This window comes from Aphis gossypii, chromosome 1, assembly GCF_020184175.1.
Source record: "Aphis gossypii isolate Hap1 chromosome 1, ASM2018417v2, whole genome shotgun sequence".
In the NCBI taxonomy this organism is placed as follows: Eukaryota; Metazoa; Arthropoda; class Insecta; order Hemiptera; family Aphididae; genus Aphis; species Aphis gossypii.
The window spans coordinates 76,623,053-76,646,219 of record NC_065530.1 but is presented as its reverse complement, the minus strand read 5'-3'; the positions used below and the strand labels follow the sequence as shown (position 1 = coordinate 76,646,219).

Genomic DNA, 23,167 nt, shown 5'->3' with positions numbered 1-23,167 from the left:
GTTAATTAATTTTTAGTTATGTTTACAGTGGTGATTGTTTATTTATCACATTACATATTATGTATAATATCATCGAATACACCAGCGATCAAAAACATTTTATTTACTCGTTTTAACCATTAAGAACAATAATAATAATGGACAATTGTTTTTATTTTTGTATATTAAAAACACTGCCCAACTTTCAAGACATTTTTTTTTTGGACAATGGCGACAGAGAAAGTCGACCCGACGCATGTGTACAATACACAATACTATAATATATGTACAGTGAGTAATATTATATTGTACTATCTAAAAGATAAGCTATGTTATTTATTCAATTTTGGAAAGATTCGTCTCCGTGATATTTATAATTTGCATAAAACAATATGTTATTATGTATACAAAATAACTATGTCCACAAAGACTGAAGTGGTTTAAAACTCAATACTATTTAAGTAAAAAAAAAAAAATTATCTCTTCACATTTTTAATACTATAAATACCTAGGTACCTGTTTCAAAAAATAACCACCAAAGACAATTTGTCTTATTTAGTGACCTTTAAAAAACGCTTTGTCTCAACGATTAATTGTTTTTATTTTTAAGAGATCTTCCGTCTTGAGCGTTTTAATAGTATTTGAAATAACAAACTGGGCAATGCAAAATGTATGTTTCAACTTAATACTTTTTTTTTTTTGCTTGCAGTGTTATTTTAATACAATTTTGTAAAATTTGCGATGAAAGTAGTGTTAGCTGTTTAAATTGTATAAAAATGATACGGATATGTCATATATACAACCCATACTTTTTTCACTTAACAATTTTATTTTGAATACTGTTCAAAGCGTTTCAGTTAATTTAAAATTTTTCATCTAGTATATCTTAATGCAATGTTAAATTCATATTACTTTACACATAATTTAATACCTACCTCAATAACAAATTAATAAATAAGAAGTATTTTGTCAACAGAGTATGTATGAATGAAAAATCAGCTAGGTATAAATAATAATAAATTAGAGTTTAATATTTATTATCGCATACAAGAAAGTGTTGTTTATATGATTTAAAAATAATTCAAATAATAATTTGGTCAAGGATTTTTTAGTTTAGATAATCATATATTTAATGATAATACAGTAATTATTGTATAATCAATCGAAATTTTTACAAAATTTAAAGTGTTCAATCATTTAATTGATTATATAAGATTATATTGAAGTATGATGGACAAATAGACAACAATATTTTTTATGCATGATAATTATTTTGTATTATTATCATTATGTCTTACTTTTACTTATTTAGTATTGGAAAAAATTTATTAAATATTACTGAATGATATTTGTAATAATCCATTATGATACTTGACTTATCAGGCCAACTGCTTAAATTCACGTGATTTTAATAAAATATTTTATTTGACGTATTAAAATATAGCTTTAAAATATCTACAATCAAACATTTTTAACGATCTAAAAGAGTATAATTTATAAGTGTTATCTATAAATATGAGCATACTAGTTTTTGCAAATATTCACCTCAAATAAAGTACAATTTTTGCAGACGATTCAACATTTAAAATAGTCTCTTGAATTAAAAAAAAATGTCTATAGGAATTTATTTGGGGAAATTACTATTGATTTGTGATTTATAAATAAGCTGGAGCAAATATTTTTAGTTGTACGTATAATCGCCAAGATTTTATATTGTATTGATAATATGTGTTATAAAATATGATTTAGTTCAATTAATATGTTTTATATTAAACATTTTATTTTTATTTGTTAATTTTTGACCTGTTTGTGGTAATTTGATTTGAATTATGCGATTATCATAAAAATGCAAAGAAAATAACAAATATTTTAATAAATTATATTAAATTATTTATTTTTTTTTTATTCAAAAAACATAATATACAATAACTGGAAGTCGTGAAACCAAGACGAGTTTTCAGGTCAATGTGGACACGGTGCTCGAGTTAACCGTATAAAATATAATGTTAAATCGTTACCGATTAAGCACGTTTTGTATTGTAATCCATAATAATTATTAATTTTAAATGAACATCGCCGATTATTTTAAACAGCTGACACGTAATTTTATGTTGAGAGTCATGTATTTAAGCATCTTCATTTGTAAATTATAATTATGCAACTTCCAAAAAAAAAAACCTAAGTAATAATCGGTGAATGCATTTTATGTTATACATACATATCACACACGTCGTCCTCGTATATTATGTATATAAGTATATTCACAACCTAATTTTAACCTATTTCTCAAGAAATTAATATTAATTATACACATGTAGTGTCGAAGTATGTACAATGTACAGACCCAAAACATTGTATTTGCGTTGCATCTCAAATTATACCTAATTGTAGAAATGGCTTTATATTCAAAACTGTCTACGATGATGAGTTCTTAAACGTTTTTACTTGAAAATATTTTCATAACCGTACAACGTACATGCCGAATTATGCATATTAATTACTCAAATTAAACAACAAAGTATTATTATAACACTACTTAATTGCTGTTCAATATATGTATCTACCGATGCATTTTCAAATAGCAATTTCATGCTAACGACTTGTCAAATACTTCGCACATGTATGGTTTCTCACTTGTGTGCGTCCACGGAGAGATCAGATTGCTGTTTGTGGTGAACAATAATTTATAACACACGTCTCACGGGTACGTCTTTTGGATACATTTGAAGTTTTTCATTTCAATGCTTTTTTAGATTCTGCATTAAATGCGGTATTTTTGTCACGTCCATTTTATCGGTCATATAATATAATTAATAAATTTATACAGTAAAACTATTTTTTTTTCGTAAACTGCGTTGCGGTTAATATAAGATAATATACTAGCTATAAAGCATAGGCTAATCTTTTGGGACATATTGTCATCATCGATTTTTCAAATTTGTATTAACAAACGTTTAAACAATCATAAAACCAATATGTTATGAGGAATCGGATGAATTATTGAGGAACTAAAACTGTGTCTGAAGTAACCGACCAACAGGTTAACTATCGCAATTAAGAAATAATATACATATTATGTTTAATAATTGTACTTTGTTATCATTATCAATGTCCTATTATTGTAATTATTAAAGGCCAAAATGTAACACCTAGAGCTACGCAGTAGGTATATAGTTACAATACTGTCCCGTATAATTTGGGAGATACTATTTATGTCTGGTTTTTATTATAGTTATTTATTAATTTTCATTGACCACTTTGGATATTGTCTGAGATACAAAATGGAATATTTGATATAATAAAAGAATAGGTATCGTCATAAAATCATCATGTTTATATTTCATTACAGTTTAATAATACAATGTATACCTAAAATATGGCTATGAGAGAAAACAGAGCTACTCTATACAGCGTTCTTGATCTAGATTTCGTTTTGATATTTTGTTATTATTATCATCATTATTATTATCACTATTATCGTTTATATATATATATATATGTATTTTACATAATTGTTAACAGTTAAAGAGTTTTGCATTAAAATATATTTTTGAGTGCTAAAATATATAGATAAATATCATTATCCCATAAAAATAGGTATTCTCATTTGATTTTCAAAATTTTACTCTAAACCAATTTTAAAAGAGTGCAAAAAAAAAAACTTATATACCTATTTGTAATTATAGTGTTTTATTACATTATGGTTCTATAGTTTTTATGTTTTATTTGGCAAATAACTCTGTAGCAATTTAATTATGATTATTGATCACTTTAAATGTATTTATTCAAAAAAAAAAAAAAAACTAAATACATTATATAACTTTGTAAGATATACGTAATTACAATAACAATATGTCTACATATTGTGCATCTTAAATTTACGTATTTGGCCGAGTGGAATAATATAAGGAGAGAGAACAAAAAATACATCACGACTGAGTAAATTAGAAAGCAATTTGTCACTTCTACCGCTGCTGGCTGGACTGACTTTATATTATAATACTCTTCGTTGGTAATGCAAATAAATGAAATATTCGGCGAAGTCTAGTGAATTGTCCTACCGACCTAATTCAATAGGAGGTCCAATTTGTGCATTACGCGAGCCGAGAGTATTGTTGACGATATGCGTTTCTAGGCGTTTCCAATCTGACGTGAAACTCGTTCGCCAGTTACTTGATCATCGGTGACCTTAATATAATAATAATATTAATTTGGTGCGATAAAATTAAAAAGTTGTGCAAAAAAAAAAAATCACAAATACATAAGAAAAAAATCATGAAATATTGAAAACGACATATCAGTTAATTGGTTTTAACAAGACGCATCATAATATTACGTTGGTTTCGAAATTTAAATTCTAATTTATATTGATATTTTTTCAACGTTATTCTCAATACTCGCGTTATTAAGTTAATTTGTAACATTTGAATCGATCTGTATAACAATTTATGATTAATACTGCAGTAGTATTCAAGTAACCATAACATGTACTTGGGTTTGGTTGAGGTATACAGAACGTGACCGGGAACGGTAATGAAGTATTTGAGCAGTGATCGGTAAACGTAATTAGGAAACGAAGGTGATAATGAGAAATTAAATTTTACATAATATTTATTATGTCCAATGTCTTATTGATTCTTTTATTATATTGATTTTATCAAATAATAATAAAAAAAACTTATTAATCGTACAAGAAATCGAAAATAAAAACTTGGTGATTGAAAATTTGAATTAAAAATAATATTATGCTTTATTTTCTTTATAATAATATGCTATTCATTGTTATAATGATACAATTCCAGATATTATTATTTATAGTAACCGAACACGTGCGCTTTTGATATCCGAATACATTGTTTATGACTGCGTATATATAGCTGCTGGAATGCAAAGAATTAAATATTTAAATATTGAAAAATGAAATCGTATGAACGATTTTTTAAATGGTAGGAATGCAAAATGATATGAAATTGTTTTTTCTCTATTCTTTATTTTCTTGTGTTTTATTATAATATCACTTTGTAACTCCGTACAACGTCAACAGTCAGTCATATGTTGTACGCGCGTATTCCTTGTATAGACAATTGACAAGGTTAAAATAATTTTTATGAAAAAAAAATAAAGTATATACATGAACTGCTGTAGTATCATAGTTATTATTGCAGTAAGTATGAAATGTGTCTATCCTCTCTGATTCGCTGCACGCGCGCGTCGAAGGCAATTCACAATAATAATAATAATAATGATGATTATTATGCCGATCGTTATACATCGTACCACAATATAATATTATCGGCTTGTTAATTTCTTTAAAATCTCACGGAATACATCACTTAGCGTAATATATTATCACTATTGACCACTCATTACTGCGCCTATGATATGGTGTATCTAGAAAAACGAAAACTTTGTGATGAAAAGACCACTAATGCAATTTTATAATACAGTAATTGACAATTGTCGATCTATATATCTATATGGATCGACAATTGTATGGAGATCCATTCTCTGAAAATATATATTTGATAAGTATATTATATACTATTACTAAGTACTAACAGTTAAATAATATGAAACGAAGTATATCATTTTATTGATAATAATATTAAGGTGACTAATACTCTATTAATTATTTATAAGCTCGACGCGGCAGTGTAACGTCACGTAGCTTTTCACATATCAACTACAATAATGATTTCGCAGTGAGTATTTATAACAATAATAGCTGTTTGAAAAATTTCTGGAAAAAATGTATGCTTAAATATTAATATTATACGTATCTGCATTATATTATGTTTAGTATCGTGAATTATTGAATAGGCAGTTGTTACAATTTATTATATTGCAATATGTATATGCAGTTTAACGGGAAAATATATTTTAGGAAAGTAAGCAACTGACTTATTGGCAAGGTCGGTGAAAGAAAATGTCTACTGAGATCAGGTAATATTTTTTTTTTTTAATAAAACGCCATCGACATGACGAACTGGAAACAATCCATTTTGAGCTGTGGAATATGATAAGCGTGTATGTGTTTGATAGTTGTACACGTACACTGCAGTGACATGGACAAAGTGAATTACTTTATGTTTGTTTTAATTAAAACAAAAGTATTGAGGATAAAAAATTGTAATTAATTGTCAACTTTCTAATTCATTAGAATAAAACCACTGTAATATTAATAGTTGTGGTCAACGAAATCTCTAGACTGAATAGTGTCGGATTATTACTGTGGTAAATGATGTTTATAAGGTACGAATATGGATACCAAATGATAAACATTTAAAATTGTACCATTTCACATTTGTACCATATTCAATTATTATAGTAGAGCTGACTGTATTAATTAGACAGTGATAATTGATTTAGAGAATAAAAAGGGTAAGACAAAATGTCTTACTAAATGTCAAATAAATGGGTAAGGCTTAATGTTTAGCACGTGATACTATTCGCTTCAAATAAATCAAATAGCGGTTGACAGTGATGCTAATTAAAAAAGGGGTCTCATCATTTAAACGAGCCAATTTTTTGTTATCATCAAACCACGTTTTTCTCATTAAAGTAAATATAATACATATTTTATACATGAATCGGAGGGTTGAAGGGTTTATACTACGTACTTACGTAATATTTTAATGAATTAAAAAATTTAAAAGTTGAAAATGGCTTTTGTCAAGAATACTAATGATGTAAACCTATAAATATTAAATAATATATATTATACGCATTATGAGTTTTATAGTTGATTTATTTTTAATGCATTGGCCGTCGGTGCATTTTACAGTTATAATAGTTATATGACAGGTCACTAAAACACTGCAGAAAAAAATAGGGATGTCACAGCATACCATTCTATCACTTCTCATAGTTAACACCTTTAGCACTAGAGCGCGTAATTTGTGATTTATCGATTCAGATGTGTAAGTAATAATATTATAGTTGTATAAAATTCACAAACATCCATTAGTTGTTGTCGGCCGAGATGTGAACATTTTCGGCACGCGACATTACAGTTGTAGGTATACATTTTGCACAAACGCATAGATAGTATTCAGCTCGTATACTATGTAAGGCTAATAATAATAGGTGAGTACCGTACAACTTTGTAGACGTGACATTAAAAATATGTGTAATGAAAAACCGTAAATGGAGTCGATTTTTATCGGCCGATTTTCTGTTAGGCGTTATTGCAGGTACCACTGTTGCATAACACAAATATCTATTATACTGCCAACGTTATTATACGAAACTTCCGCAATTTGCTTCCCAAATCGATCGAAAAATATATTATGACGGTGTTATGCAATGAGCTTATATGTGCATATATGATATACATCATACGATTATTTATATAAGGCTCACCGACTTGTAATAATTAAAGCACTGCGTTTTAATGTGCATTATAATATATTATAGGTAGGTAACTACAAGTATCCTATAGAGGCTATAGATGGGTGTTATAATACCATTACCCCAGTCGAAGGCGGTATAACATACTTACCAGTTACCCGAAGACATGTTATAACATCACATCTTATGTCGTATGTAAATGATAAAACGCATATACCAATAAGTTCGCCTGTAGGTATAAACGTAAGGTAATAAAAAGACAGATATTATTTTTTACAAAATACCGGTTTTTAATATTCTTTTCATTCGCTTACTGTGTATTGTTTCATATTATTATATTATCGTATTTCTTAAAACACGGTTAGATAGAGACTCTGACTTAGAGTTGCTGTGTAAATTTTGGATAATGGTCATAACTCATAAGTTATGACATTATGGTGACATTTCACTTATATGTAGTTATGAAGTGTTTAACATGCGACGTGACCCGTAGCTTAGATGACACAGAATGAACAATTCAACATGAGGGCATGTTTTGTGCGTTGACTTTTTTAGAAGAAAACAAATTAAACCTACTGACGGTTTTGGAATCGTCTGTAAAACTTGTTACCGCTTAATAAGAAAACAGAATGGCATAATAATATTAAGTGTCTTTACGGTTGTAAATTGAGTAAATTGGATATAAGTCCAAAAACACGTTTTGTAGAAAAGTTGTGATTCGTAGTAGACATGTCGTCTGTTAACGTTACATTTTAGTTATAAGTTAACTATTGTTATTTCAAAGTTTTCGTTAAATACTAATAACGGATTTGTAATGTTTATTCATCGAATACCTCTCCAACTTCTGACAAATATTACCTACACATTTCATGCGTGTGAACACTTTATAATCCGTCGACACTACGATACGTGTTATTTTATATAAAATACTAATATTAATTTATGATAAGAATTAAATTTCTCTTATAAGTTTTTTTCATAATAAATAGAATATAATCTTATGTGGCAATAAGATTTTTTAATCTCCTGATTCATTCGGGCGAAAAAATACAATCTTATAATATTAAAATTACAAATAAAAATTAGAATATGTATAATAAGATACATTAATTGTATAATAATTTTTTTTTAAATATTCATATAATACTATGTAATATAAACAAACGTTTTAATACATAGACAATCGTTTAAAAGATAGTCTTTTTTATAACAACTAAGTAAAAAAAAAAAAAAATTAAAAAAAAAAAAATAGTTTTTCTCTCTTTTTTTGGCAATACGATATTTTTAAAATGAATTTTTTAGTTTATGTTTAAAATAAAAATAACTAGTACAACTTGATATAGATATAATATGTATATTATATATTATATTTATTGTGTATAAAACAAAATAACGCTGTTTATAGGTCATAATTTATAATATACATATAATATTATCATAGTTTTATTATTACTTATTGTAACGTTTTTATAACTAACAGGCAAAGTGTATTGTACCTGTTTTCGACGCTATAAAAATGAAAAACTATAGTATATATTAGATAAGTCACTGACGTGTATATTGAACTGATTGTATATGATGCGATAAAAACGTCACAGTGCCTAAATTATTAAATGTGCCGAAAGTCGCGTGCCATCGGACAATAAACACGTTTTGCAACAATTTATTGTCTACCGTATTGTATTTCACGCGTGCAAAGACTTATTCGTATTTCATAGTGAGTATATTATGTAAATAATTAAATGTTTTAAAATAATAAAAACATTGCGTTCAATAAAATATAATAGCATAATGCTTATCCGAAATCAAATTGTTAACGTTCAGCCTAAACCACAAATATGTTTCGTAGAACATGTTTTCTTTTTTACTTCAAAATTCTGTACAATTTTTTTAAATAATGGCCGAATAATAATTATATACATTTTATGTAGTTCCGTCCAATATTGAGGTGTTAAACAATCACCCCATCATAGAAATAAGCAGTGGCACAAATATGAGAGAATCATGACCCCTTACCCCTACTATAAAAAATTAATAAATATTTCTTCGAAATTCACTTTTCTTTTATAATATCAGTAGTATATAATTTTGGTAAAATAATAATGAACATTATCCAAAAAAAAAAAAAATCCTTGTATGTGGTCACCTGTTTAATAGCGATAATCGTTTATGGTTTGGAATACACTCAAATTTCATATAAGAGCTACATGCATCAATATTGTACCTTAATAGTATTTTATATTCATTGATGATTTTGGTTAAATGTGATAACGGAAAGAAGTGGATTTCAAAAGTAAAAGTACAAAAAAGATTAATTAATGAGTAATACATATTATAGGTATTTATTATCGTTGTACAACGGATTTTTCTAAAGAAAAGAAAAAAATACATGTAGTTTATTGATCTAATACTTTAAGCGGCAAACACGTTAATGCGGTTCAATTACATGTATGGTTATGGAAATCGGATTCCTATCATAACGTGTTACCTGTGAATAAATATATTTTTTCACAGTCATTTACGATCAAGCATGTTCACCCCATTTTTTTTTCTTTGATGCCTAATTAATTTTTTTTAACTTAAATCTCTGGAACTTTAAAACCGTATACTTATGGTATTATTTATTTTAAATATATAAACTTTAATATCTATTAAAGAGTTATCAACTTCTTTTTTCAAATTACAATCGCTCTCTTTTTCCTATAAACTTACCTATCTAAATTTTCCAAATACTTGTAGAATGTAGATATTTGAATCATTAGTTTTAGTTATTTATCTTTGTGTATAACGGACAAAGTTAATGATAATGGGTTTGGAAAGTAAGGAAGTTATAATGATTTTAAAGTTTTAGTAATTAATATTAAGATAGAATAATTTATTCAAATTTTATAATTTATGATAGGGTCTTAAAAAAACTTAAAACTAAAAAAAAAAATTAAGGATTTATATCCTTAGTAAATACATGTTAATAAATAAAAACTACTTAATTAAATCTTGATTTATAGATAATATGTTAAACTTCTACTGATTTATGAATCACATTAAAAAATATTAGTTCTGATGGAAAAAAAGTTCGTCAAATATATATGAAGTATTTATTATACTGCTTAACGCATTTTTATTTCATTACAACACTTCATGTCGGCTGATTATTGTATAATTATAGGTACTGCATATTATACTTAGTTATTCTTAGTTGATCTCTTTTCTATGCCTATACACCGCGAACCATTCCAGTCCGTTTCTGAGAGCTAACGATATACGTATAATGACGATATTTCGAGATACATTTTTCATCAATACGTATATGATATTCGATAATTATTATACTATTGATTGTATACTTTACTCATAGATATAGTCTTTCTCTTAGCTTCTATGCATTAGTGCGGATAATAATAATTGATGTGCTATCACTATGCTGACTGATTTTACTGCTGCTGAAGTATACTACTTGTATTACCTATGCATATAGTTGCACTATTCGGCATCGTATCATACACTGTTCGGAGTATAAAGATACACGGGTATAAAAAAGAAACTAAAAACGTGGATAAAATATTATATAAATCTACTTAGCTGCGGGCGACACAGATTCTCAGTGGAGGTCGCAACGGAAGAGGATCGTCTTCACACTGCACCACCACTCTCCCCAAGCTTTGGATATCGTAACGGTACATATAGGCATATATTATTATGGTATAACACTCGTTACTGGTTACCACAGTGCCGGAAGTGCAAAAGACGATAAAAAAAAAAATCCCAGCGTCAATGTCGAATTCAGTAAAGCACACAATATGTAATATTATATTATTATAAATGGTAAAGATAAATACGAGTTTATATATTTACAGTTAGAACGATATCGTACGTACTATCGTCCTCTTTGTATAGGTATATTGGTGGATACTACAAATGTAAACGCAAGTGCAGATTAAGAGCTCCTCTTCATACCAGGCATACCAGCATTGGGTGACATACATGATTTTATGGATTTTTATTTTATAAATATTATATAATTCCATAATATTATGTGACACATTTTAAAAATCATAGACGGAGTTTCTATAATTTCTCTAACTATAAAAATAAATTCTACAAGCAAACTGTCGACTATAAGGTATATGTTTAAAGAAACGCAAGTAGCAATAGGGTCCGGTGTAACAACAAGCGGGCATCTCCGTTCGTTTCTGAAATGTGTAGTTTAATTCTGATTTCACCTCAATCCGAAATTTAAGAATCCAGTTTTTTATGCCTCCTATAAAATTAAAAAATATAGAAATATCCAGTTATTATGCAGAGTTCCAGAGTTCTATGTATAATCTAGCTATTTCATTCTATATTGTAACCTAAACTCACAGAGTCTTTAATCCACGCCGATAGTACTGAAAAAGTCGGACGGAGTCTCACGACTGGGTCACAATAATAATAGCGATAATTACTAAATACGAGTAACGACATCACGACTTAAGGAAGACACGAGACGCGGTTACCGGAACATATAAACGGTAGCTCGACTAGACGTCAAATCGGGCCAAGAGTTCACACAACGTCCAAAACGGTTCACGGTCATCTTCGTAAGTATGAAAATACTTAGCCAACACGTCGTCTGAAAATAACGCGTATTGGATTTATTTAGTTTTTTTTATAATTTTATGTGACTGTGTTTCAGAGCAGATACAATACATATAACTTATTAAATGCTTCAGTTAATAATAATTATTTGTATTTCTGTCGTTGTTCGAACGACTTGTGCGAAGTTTCGTTGGTGTAAAACTTGCGATGTTTAAAAAGAAACTTTGGATGAAATCGTTCTACGATATTACTTTACCCTGTATCAGCACGTTGAACCTATTTGTTTATTTTTGAACTATTGGACAGTATCCATTAAATACAATAAGATGCACACATAGGATATAATTAACAATAGCTAGTAATAAAGATAATAATAATAAGCATAATACCAAAAGATGGAGTAATTAAAAATAGTTAAATAAGAAAGGAAGGGTCTTCTATTGACAATAATGTTCTATTTAAGTGAAAACATTTTATGCCTTTATTGTTTTTATTCCGGATGTGTGGAAATTTTGCGAAAACAATGCCACCAAAAACATAATACGCTAAAGTTGCAAATATTATAGTGATATATTTTTCAATTTACATAAAGTAATAACTATATAAAAATCCGTGAATGATAATATTAGTATATTGGTTTAGTGTATCTGTCGTAGCAGATGGAAGGTATGTAAAAAACCGTGTCGACGGCCGGTGCAATATTGAAAATACGCGGTTCACGCCAATTTTATCGCAAAAATGACTAATTTTCATCCTATAATAACCCATAAAATATATGGTGTGTGCTACAAAATGTCGGTAAAAATTTATCAAAAATACGGAATAACTATAGATTTAAATATTGACATTCTTTTTAAATTTCTATAAATCAAATTGTGGGTATTTTTTTAAATATATTTTTCACTGTCAACATTTTGATAGTCGGCGTTTTGACCGGCTTTCGGTGTACTCAAGAGTCACGACGTATAATAAACAACTTTTTAAAAATAACCAAAAATTCGTGTAATTTGATCATAATTTTGTTTAAGCTATTTCAATAATATCATAGATAAATACGTGGCGGAAATAACATATACAGGTGATTATAAACTTAATAATATACCAATTAGATATATGTAATATCGTTATTCGTTATCATTATATATTATTATTCGTCATAGATTGTCCTAAAATAATAATATGATATCGCGTTACGTACCGTTGGTTTTTCACATTGAACATGTAAATAGGCATAAATCGGTGATATATACTCGACGAAATTATACCCGGAAAAACGTTATGATACTGAAATCGTAGTCGTATATTTTTTTCATATTCTATTGAACGAAAGTCAATGTCAGCAAATGGTTAACGTTTACACGCCATACCTAATTCGAATGTCCTCGCATCGTTATATTATACCTACGTAAATACGTACAGTCTTGTATATTGTTATTGTTCTCGCATTACCTACTTACAAACGATGGAACGTTAAAAAAAATGCATTGAATAAAAAAGGGCGTTTACCAGACGGTAATTAAAACTATTCCATTCCGGTGAGAATTAGAAAACACAATATGCAATATGATGATCGAAACATTTTCGATCGCGTCTATTGTTATTGGGATGATAACAAACGAATCGGTAAAGAGCGAAATAAATAATATTAGGTAGGTACCTAAAATATCATAGTTTTCGGACAGTCGTGTTGGAGTGTGTCCATCAGACATTTTTTTTCTAACTACTGCAACTTTGTTTTGAAACTCAGTGAGAAAAAACCATTCGCAAGTAAGTAACTCTATTGCAGTACACATAATCGCTGTGGAGGGAATAATTATTATGCTAAACGCGTGTTACTGTATTGCCACAGCTCGAAAACCACTGAAACGTCTTCTTTTTGTTTTTTTCCCTTCATTCATCTGCCGGTTGTCGTGACCGCACTACGATGACACTCGTGACTCTTTGCCGGCACTCGAAAAGCTAAGATATATAATAATATTATAATTTATCATTATGAATGGCCATTTATACGTACGATTTTCTAATATATGCGCGTGGGAGAATGGACGGAACGATTCACCGGACCTTGAACCAGTTTTTCGAGAAGAGTTAGGTTTAATGATATTATACATTTATCCCCGATTTTAGCTACCTATACTCACAACGTATCATAATATCGCCATTTACGCGCACGTTCGGCCCCGGGACATAATTATTATGATATTATCGTATGCATGAACTACTACGCCCCGGTGTAACAGAAGAAGCTATTACGTCTGTGTATACGACGAAGGTATGATAACGATATGATGATGATGATGTTATTATACAGCGTTGTCGTATTTTGGCGATGGTAATCGATTCAACTAGCTGTGATTGAACTGCAGGAAGATTGAACGCGACCACAAAGCGGTGCTGTTTTCTTTTCATTTAAGTATCCCATTCGTGTACTTCTTGTAAACGTAAATGTTGTATAACGTCGTCATATGTATCATGCGTATAGCTATACGATATTTGATCATCGCCGTGAATATAAATTAGTTACCTATTTAATGCAACTTTTGTGGTCGTCAAAGTGGTAGAAGTAGCTTATAGCTAAGTGTATAATAAATATTAAAGCTTAAATCTAATGGAAACTACCAACTGAATTCTAAAATATATTTGGTATTCGAATTTTCTCCTTAGACGTCCAAAAGCTAATATTATAATAATGTATTATTAGCACACGTTATAGTTTTAAAGGTGCATCGTTATGCTAGCATTTTATATTCGAAAATTAATAATTTAAATAAATGTTTGGGATATTGATAGGTATTGAATGTTTTGAATTCTGTCAATTTTGTATTTTTAGCGGTGATTTTATTGCACATTTTATTTGTACGTGTTTATACGTAGGTTAAAATTAGATCTCTTGCTTTTAAATACTAAAACTAAATAAAAACATTTTATTTTTATTTTTTAGAAAAAAGATTTTAATGAGATGTACAAATAAAAACTACCTAGTAGTTAGTCTGTTTTGAATTTAAACGAGGCATAGCCTTCTTTAGAGGTCATATTATTAAATTCATATAGTTCACCATAGATCATATTTTTTTTGCACCTTGGAAACTTATTTGGTATAGTTGTAATTGCGTTTAATTAAAATCTAAAACAAAGTAAAAATGGAAACAATATAAATTAACAGAAACAAAATATATTTTCATGAATATATTTACTATTCAATTTGTTTTGTGTTACGTATTCTCTTGGTTTTTAGACCTATTATGTTGAATCATTGAAACAAATTATGCATTTTGAATTTATAATAATTATTACTTCTCAAACTCTCAATTTTAAAACAAGTGCTATTTCACCAAAAACTGTTTAATCTGTATTCACAGAACAATATGAGTTGTGACAATCATAATAATTTGTTAATAATATCAAATTATGTCATTGAAAATAGATTATTTATTTTCTAAATTTTATATTGTTGAGTCAAAAAAACGTCCGTCATCGTTGTTATGAGATTTCAGACATTGCCGTTGGATGAAATACGTAAGAGTAAATGTTATTTTTTTTTTTAAATTAATTTTTATATTGTTATAAAATTCGTAATTCATGGTTTTTAAAACTCCCAGTGGAGAGCTTTCTTGAAGAGCTCGTGGGCTTCTATTTGTAGTGATTATGACACCGACGATAACAATGTGGCAGGTGTGCTTTATGTTTCTTAAATTGATATTCAAATCTATTATTTGCAAAGACGTATGAACACCATGTTCTGCTCTTACCGATTTCAGTAAAACAAAACGTGCGCATATAATACCTGGTACAAATATAATAATAATACGATACGTTTCGATATATGCGTGTATGATATTGTGTTTGCTTGGGACAAAAAACAAAAAAAAAAACAAAAATAACATCTTGACGTCGCTGAGCATCTAAGAAATATTATCAATAATTTAATTTAGCGTGCTTATCTATTGTATGTAATATATTATTTAGGTACCTAAGTCACTGTTTAGGTGATCTTACGGGGGGCGGCAATCGGTTGCTACAATATACGACGAACGTGTCGGGATCACTTTGTTTGTTTTGCATTGCGCGAGTTAAGTTTCTATAGAAAAACGAGGTGCGTGCCACCATACCGTAAAATTTAGCACCTATATATATATATTATACAAGTATAATATCAATAGACACGTAGTTTCGCACGCGTTTGCATATATTATATGTTTTAGACGTTATACGTTTACTCGTGTGTGAAAATAAAACGAGATTATAACACGACATTGAATTTGGCGAGACGACTTTCTTCTACAGCTTACCGCCGTCATATATATGCGAGTCGTGCGACAAAATAATATTTTATTTAAAACATCCGAGCTTGGCGTGTAATATTGCTTGCAATGAATGGTATTGCACAATGGGTTTAGGTAAATTTAATGTAAAGTGTGCATAATAATATGCGCGTATAATAGCGGTGTGCAGACACGTGCGAAATAAATCAACGCAAATTGGTGAAATCTGGCCGTCTATCAATTTGTAAATACACGACATTTAACGTACGTATAAACGATACTAAATACATGCTAATTGACGAATATTATACACCAATTATATAATATCTTTCGAGTACACAATACAATAATATACTAAATTATTATGGACGTGTAGTTATTATAACCACATTAAGTTAAGACGATTTTTTTTTATCATTATCATAATAATGTGAAGCGGGCGACAAAAGACGTGAAAAACGTCGTGTAATGATAATAACATAGTGACTTACCTATCAGCAACACGGTAATATGAAGTAATATAAAACCGGATCTGGTCAATTTTTTCAACACTCCAATATCCATGTTCATGTGTACGCTATGCAAAGTTCGTCGACTCGTTTAAATGCACATATTTCTAGAAAGAAAAACGTAATTTTAGAAATTTACGACCATGGCATAAAAATATTGCATTTACATAGGTACTATAATGATGTGGTGTACATTACACGCGGCGTATAGGATAATATAGCATTACGCGCATTATAATAACGAGTGGGTTGCAGGTAGGTACCTAACGCGTTTTGTATACTATAAGCCCCCGCTCGTCCCAACTGCATAATAATTAATAATACGAAATACAAACTATAATAATATAATATTTAATATATTCCATATTACAATACACCTATTCATTTTACGACCCCCGTGCGATTTAATCGTGATTTGATCGTAACGAGTTTTCGCGTGCGCAAAAACGAAAGTGCATATCGAAAGTGTTTTCCATGTGACACACTGAACGTCGTAACATTTATTTGTCGTCTCTAATTTACGACCGATTCTATAATTATCACAGTATTATTCGTACAATATCGTATTTTTCGTGCGTTTATATATCCACACGTTCGTTGTTCGTCTAAAGTTTCATATAAGATTCAACCTGAAACGGCCCCTTTTTGGACTGATGACGTTTGTATCAGACAGAGGTTTGAAAACTGTATCGAAATCTATATTGAAAATCACGTGGCCCGCATCTATAACGGTAATCGCGTGGTTTCGATCGAACATCATGACTCAAAAAGTGAAAACTATGCATTTGGGGTCGTTTCGTCCAAAGGATTTCCATTTTTTTTTTTTGCGATCGCTCGAGGGATTAACCATAATTGCGGTGTACCCACTCCCGTTTGCCTAAAGGTAAAATCTGTTCGATAAAACAAAGCGATCCGACAGTCAATGGTTTAATAACGACGTACGATACAGAGATGACGAAATCGATGACGTTACAATAAACGAAAATATTCGTTGATGGGTCTGTTAACGTTCGGGCTTTTCTGTCGCGCGCAGAGCTTAAGGGCTGGCGAAGGTCGCAGTGAAAGCGACACTTTCTCCAGGCCCGCCAGCCGGCTATAACGCTAAACATTATTATTATATTTTTTTTATCATTATTATATATGGTATCCGGACGAACCCCCACACACGTTTGGTCACACACGTACGTGTTATAGTGTATTATATTCTGTTGTCATGATACAATTTCATATGATTGCATTGCATTTTATCGTGTTTTACCGATGCCAATATTATGCAACATCGTCTGCAGCAATCGTCATTTTTGAAACGCCGCTTTAGCGGGCCAAAAAACTCGGATCGTAATATCCCATACACTCCTCGCAACATATAATAATCGAGAAACTTGAACGCTCGCGATCGTATTTACCTGCTGCAGATGATTGCGGTGTTCGCTGCCGAAACTCGTCCCATAGCGCGCGCGATCACACGATGAATAGACTGTAATATTATTAGTATTTTACGAAAACGACGGCTTATCAGTATGCGAAAACACGACACTATCGAAATCGACAGCGGCGGCGATGGCGGTGTTCGAATTATTACGATATTATATACCTATTTATCACGACGACGATAAATGTCTTATAACGTAATTTTCGACTGCGAATAATACATTTTTTAATTTTTTTTTTTTTAAATCGAAGACGTACTCGTTATTATTTATTCGTTTTTTTTTTTTTTTTTTTAAATACACTGGTTCGTTGCAAATCGAATATCGAGTGGCGCGCACCTGACAGCGTCGGTTTGGACACTGGTTGCGGTGTAATACCGCTGGAGAGCAGAAACCCGCGCTCGCGACCGCGGTAATGCCCCCGGCCTTCGTCCGGGACCGGTACTCGGCGGCGGCGGCGGCTGTCCTCCCACCGTAGTCGCAGTAGTTTCCCCACCGATAACGTGCATCGAACATAATACGTATAATATAGTGGCTGGCTCAGATACGCGTCTCTTCTTTCACCTACTTTCCTCTGGCAGCCGAATAATATATATATGTACACAAAGATACGTTGTATTTGTTGGTATACCAGGTATACTGCAGCGTAATGGATATATATATATATATATATACATCACGAGCGCATAGTAGAAAGCGTATATCGAGGCAGACGTACACGCGACTGGTTTGCAGTTTTTTGTTATATTTTTTCTTCCAATAATGATCTTTTTAAAAATGTATTACACAGCGTTAAAAAACGGCTATGCTATCCGATGCGAATACGAATACTGCTGCAAAAGCTTACCCGTATAATAATCGTGTGGTATTACTGTTGCGGTCCAAGCGTTTGAACTGTTTTAAGGCAACGTCTGCTGGACAATTCGTGGTTAATATTATATTGAATTTTATATACGCGTAATAGTCGCGTACTTATCACTGATACGTCTTCTTTTAAAGTGCATTTTCATGTATTATGTGAGTATTATTAATACGCATAACTTACCACTACTGTAAAAGACGGTACAAAAGTTATACGGAAACTTATTTTAATATTAAATTCGATAATTGTTCAAACTCGCGGTACATTGACTGTAAAGTACTTAAGTACTGGTGTTAACTTCACCTATTCCTATTATATTTATAAGCTCAGGAAATTTTCGGGTGATATCAAAATTGTATGTATCTACCTACTTACATGTTGAGTTCATAACTGATCGAGTGCAGAATATATAGCTTGGGTTTATATGTGAGTGTGTTGTGCACAGTAAAGCATCGATAAGTCAAAAACCATGAATATTTACCTATAAAGATTCAACAATAAATTGGTTTAGATTTTTCTCAGTAACCATTTGAACTGTTTATTTATTTAAATATACAGTACAGATATTTCGTTATTTTTGGCATTTTAACAGGCGACGACATAAATGACTTTATTTTAGACACATCATTTTTATGAAAAAAAAAAAAAATTATTTTAGACAGATCACAAAAAAAATTTCGTTTCCTTTAAATTCCAACTGTTCGAATATCGTCTAAAACTCTCGAATGTAGAAAAAGAGCAAACCATGGGTATTAGGACGATGTGGATGACTGAGTTTGAAGAAATTCGTGGTGCAAATCAACCTTGAATTCACGACGAATAAAAAATGTATCATTTTATTAATATTAAATTGTATGAATATATTTTATTCGAATCAAGTTCAATGATGTCTGATAACGCAATATTTAGATTAAATAAAAGATGATACGTATGAGTTAGTTTAAATATTTAGCCAAACTATATGTCTACGTGTTCCACGTATTGAATATGTGTATTCGACGACTATGTAGAATCGTCGATAGTGTCGGAAAAACTAAAGAAAAACTAAATTCTGAATTATTAGTTTTATTTTTAGTTTTTGATGAGTATACGTAATTTATTTGGTATTTTAAATTAGTATTGAAACAAGTGAATAATATCTATAACAATTTTATAATACAAAAATACAAATTACTATTAATTATATTACTTATTAAATATTTTTGAATCGTTTTAAAATCCATTATAATATATTGCGGAATAGTATTTATAGTGATAAAAAATTCAATTGACAATGATTCATAATATTATTTACATAGAAAGGTACCTATAATGTGATTATAAAATAGGTAATTAGTCTTGTATACACACGCCTAACAGCCAACGCTTGTAGCATTCAAATAAATAAAATATGTAACATTCAATTTTCACCTAGAGAATGTGAATGTGTTCAGTAAAAAAATATTTAAGAGAAAACGTTTTTTTTTGTTCTTTAGAAATATGACTCAAGTATCCCCCATATAAAGTTAATTTAATATGTCATAATGTCTTATAATGTATTACCAAAAAAACAAAAAAAAAAATTATCTATTATCTTTAAAATCCACGTAACTTATTGATAAAATGTAATTTAATGTTCACGTCCAATATTGTTTAGTCGAGGAAAAAAAATTGAGATAAAAGACTATGAAAAATGATTGCATTAGGAAGCATAAGATAGTAATAAATATTATGGCAGTGAAACGACCGATACAATTTGATTAAATAAGTTACACTAGTTACTGTATACTGTTTAGTGTGATTATCGTTACTCTTGTTACTATTATAGTACTTAACTATATAATTACAATCTGTTTTGCCACGCATAATGTATAATATATAGACAGTGTAAAAATGATAATAAATGATAGGTTATTTTAACACGGACAATATTCATTATAATATGATTTGTATTAAATGTATAGTATACGAAGTAATTTTATCTGGGCGGATAATGATCTCATCTCGACTATAGAATTATTATATTTTATAGACATTTGTCATATTATAATAATATATTATGTTTATTAAAAATCCGATGCCATCAAATACTATATACAATAATTATTCACTAGACATACGCCTGATATATGTATGTGTTTATAAGTTATCAATATAATAATATAATACTTAGTTACTAATATTATGTGTACTGTACACGTGTCTGAAGTATTAGTGATAAACCTTCCCTTTCACGAAACTTTTCGGTGCGGTAAGCTTTCTACTCGGACTACACCTATTGGATAATGTTTGTTTAACCGAAACGATAATCCGGCACTGGAGATTCGTAGGTAAGTATGTAGTACCTATACCTATCTATTAATGTGTTTACTATTATTAGTGTAGTGACCTTGCGCGGGATAGTTTATACTGCTGAGAGAAAACGACGCTTTTAAGAGAACACTTTATAGGTAGGTATATAGGAATTTATAATATTTAGATAAAGTGAAATTCATGATGCGTTGTCTTACAATAATCTAGAAGAAAAAATATTTACATCATAATATGAATAATATTATAGTTAGGTATTTATTGATACGGGGTTTCAAGAGCTTCTCCAGTTTTACATTATTATTATGATTATTATGTTATATACCTGTATAGTGTATATTATTATTATATACCTATATAATTTTCTCGAATATTATATTATAGACGGTTGCATTACGCATACGCACTGAAGGACAATTATGTTTATTGTTATTGCGACTTTCCCGATTTGAAATTTTGACATATGCCACAGTCGTATATTACGCTTGTACACACATACTAACTCTAATGATATTATGTGGTTAATTTCTTCTTTCCGTAAACATTTCTTAATTTTATAACAACTAGAGAAAAGTAAGTATACCTACCAATGTTGTAAGAAAAATGTTAATTCACTGTTATAGACGTATCGTACTTATAGATATATCGTATTGGAACGTGCTACGTTATTGTTTACGGCGTGTATTAGAAAATATATTATAATATCTCATTTGACATATTCTTTATTTTGAATCCCGTAGAGTATAGCTATAGGTCGCGTTGGCCACTCAACAAAGGTCACCAATGCCCGTCGTTATAACTTCACCATAAAAACGTGAATCGAAAGTGATGTCATCGATTAAAATGCATTCTATAAGCTAAAATATTGATTGTTGTCAAATCGAATTTATAAACGAAAATACATAGGTATGTTCTTTTAAATATTATATTATAATTTCTTTGCTAAAGGTAAATATATAATGTTCAAAATAGTTATGCTAAATAATTATCGAGCAAACGATATTAATGTTTTCAATTTTTTAATTTTTTTATAATTTTCAGATATATACAAAGAGGCTTCACATATCCGACGAAGAGCTGTGAATACTGATTTAAACTTGAGCGAAGGTATTTCATCTGTGAGAATTGTTATTTGTTGCTCAAATTAAAGTTAAGGCTACGCTGAGCTGAATATAATCTAAAAATACAAAATTTGTTCAAATTTTACAAAGCTATGAAAAAATTGAAATATTTATTACACGAAAAGAGACCATATTAATTATAACTTACATATTATGACCAATTATACATTTATATGCTGTATGGTTTGATTAGAATTAGGTACAAATTTAAACGGAAAATATTGTTTTTAATGAGACATTCGAGTACCTAATATATTGTATATCATATTATTAGAAATATTTCATCTAAAATGTTAATGACTTTTATGTTTGAACATTTATAATATTTTTCATTTAGTTAAAAAAAAATTGAAGTATATACTCTCAACTTACTAAAAAGATTGAAGGAGGGTCACTTAGATCAGGGGAAAAAGTCCTCTGCTCTCCTAGTTCTATACTCAATATTTTAAATTATAATATTGCGGTATTTTGCCATAAATGTGCTAAACTGCCATTAAAACGGCATTTCAACGCTTGTGGCTCGTGTACACGGTCTAATAATTACTTGTCATTATCGCTCACTCATAATAATATTCCAGTAAAAAATTCGATGATAAAGTATTTAACACGAAGTATTAAGACGAACACAATTATTAATTGTCAACGCGCGTTGGCAAAATATTATAATTTATAAGGTTAGAGGTATTCAACTAAAAATGTTCTGAGTATATTCATAAAAAAAATATATGAACAATGTTATGCAAATCACTAACAAAGTTTTTTTAAAATTATAGTGCGCAAAAACGGTATG

General features: G+C 29.5%; 1 protein-coding gene across 1 annotated transcript in view; it reads right to left on the bottom strand.

Annotated features, from left to right (window-relative positions):
- LOC114131722 (uncharacterized) overlaps positions 1-18,506 on the bottom strand; it is a 41,340-nt gene extending 22,834 nt beyond the window's left edge. Inside the window, exons 1-2 of the mRNA XM_027997017.2 lie at positions 18,082-18,506; positions 16,658-16,782 (exon numbers count right to left, since the gene is read on the bottom strand). Of these exons, the coding sequence (XP_027852818.2) occupies positions 16,658-16,736 (79 nt within the window). The 5' untranslated portion in view covers positions 16,737-16,782; positions 18,082-18,506. The remainder of the gene's footprint in view (positions 1-16,657; positions 16,783-18,081) is intronic.
- Between the last annotated feature and the right edge of the window lie 4,661 nt (positions 18,507-23,167).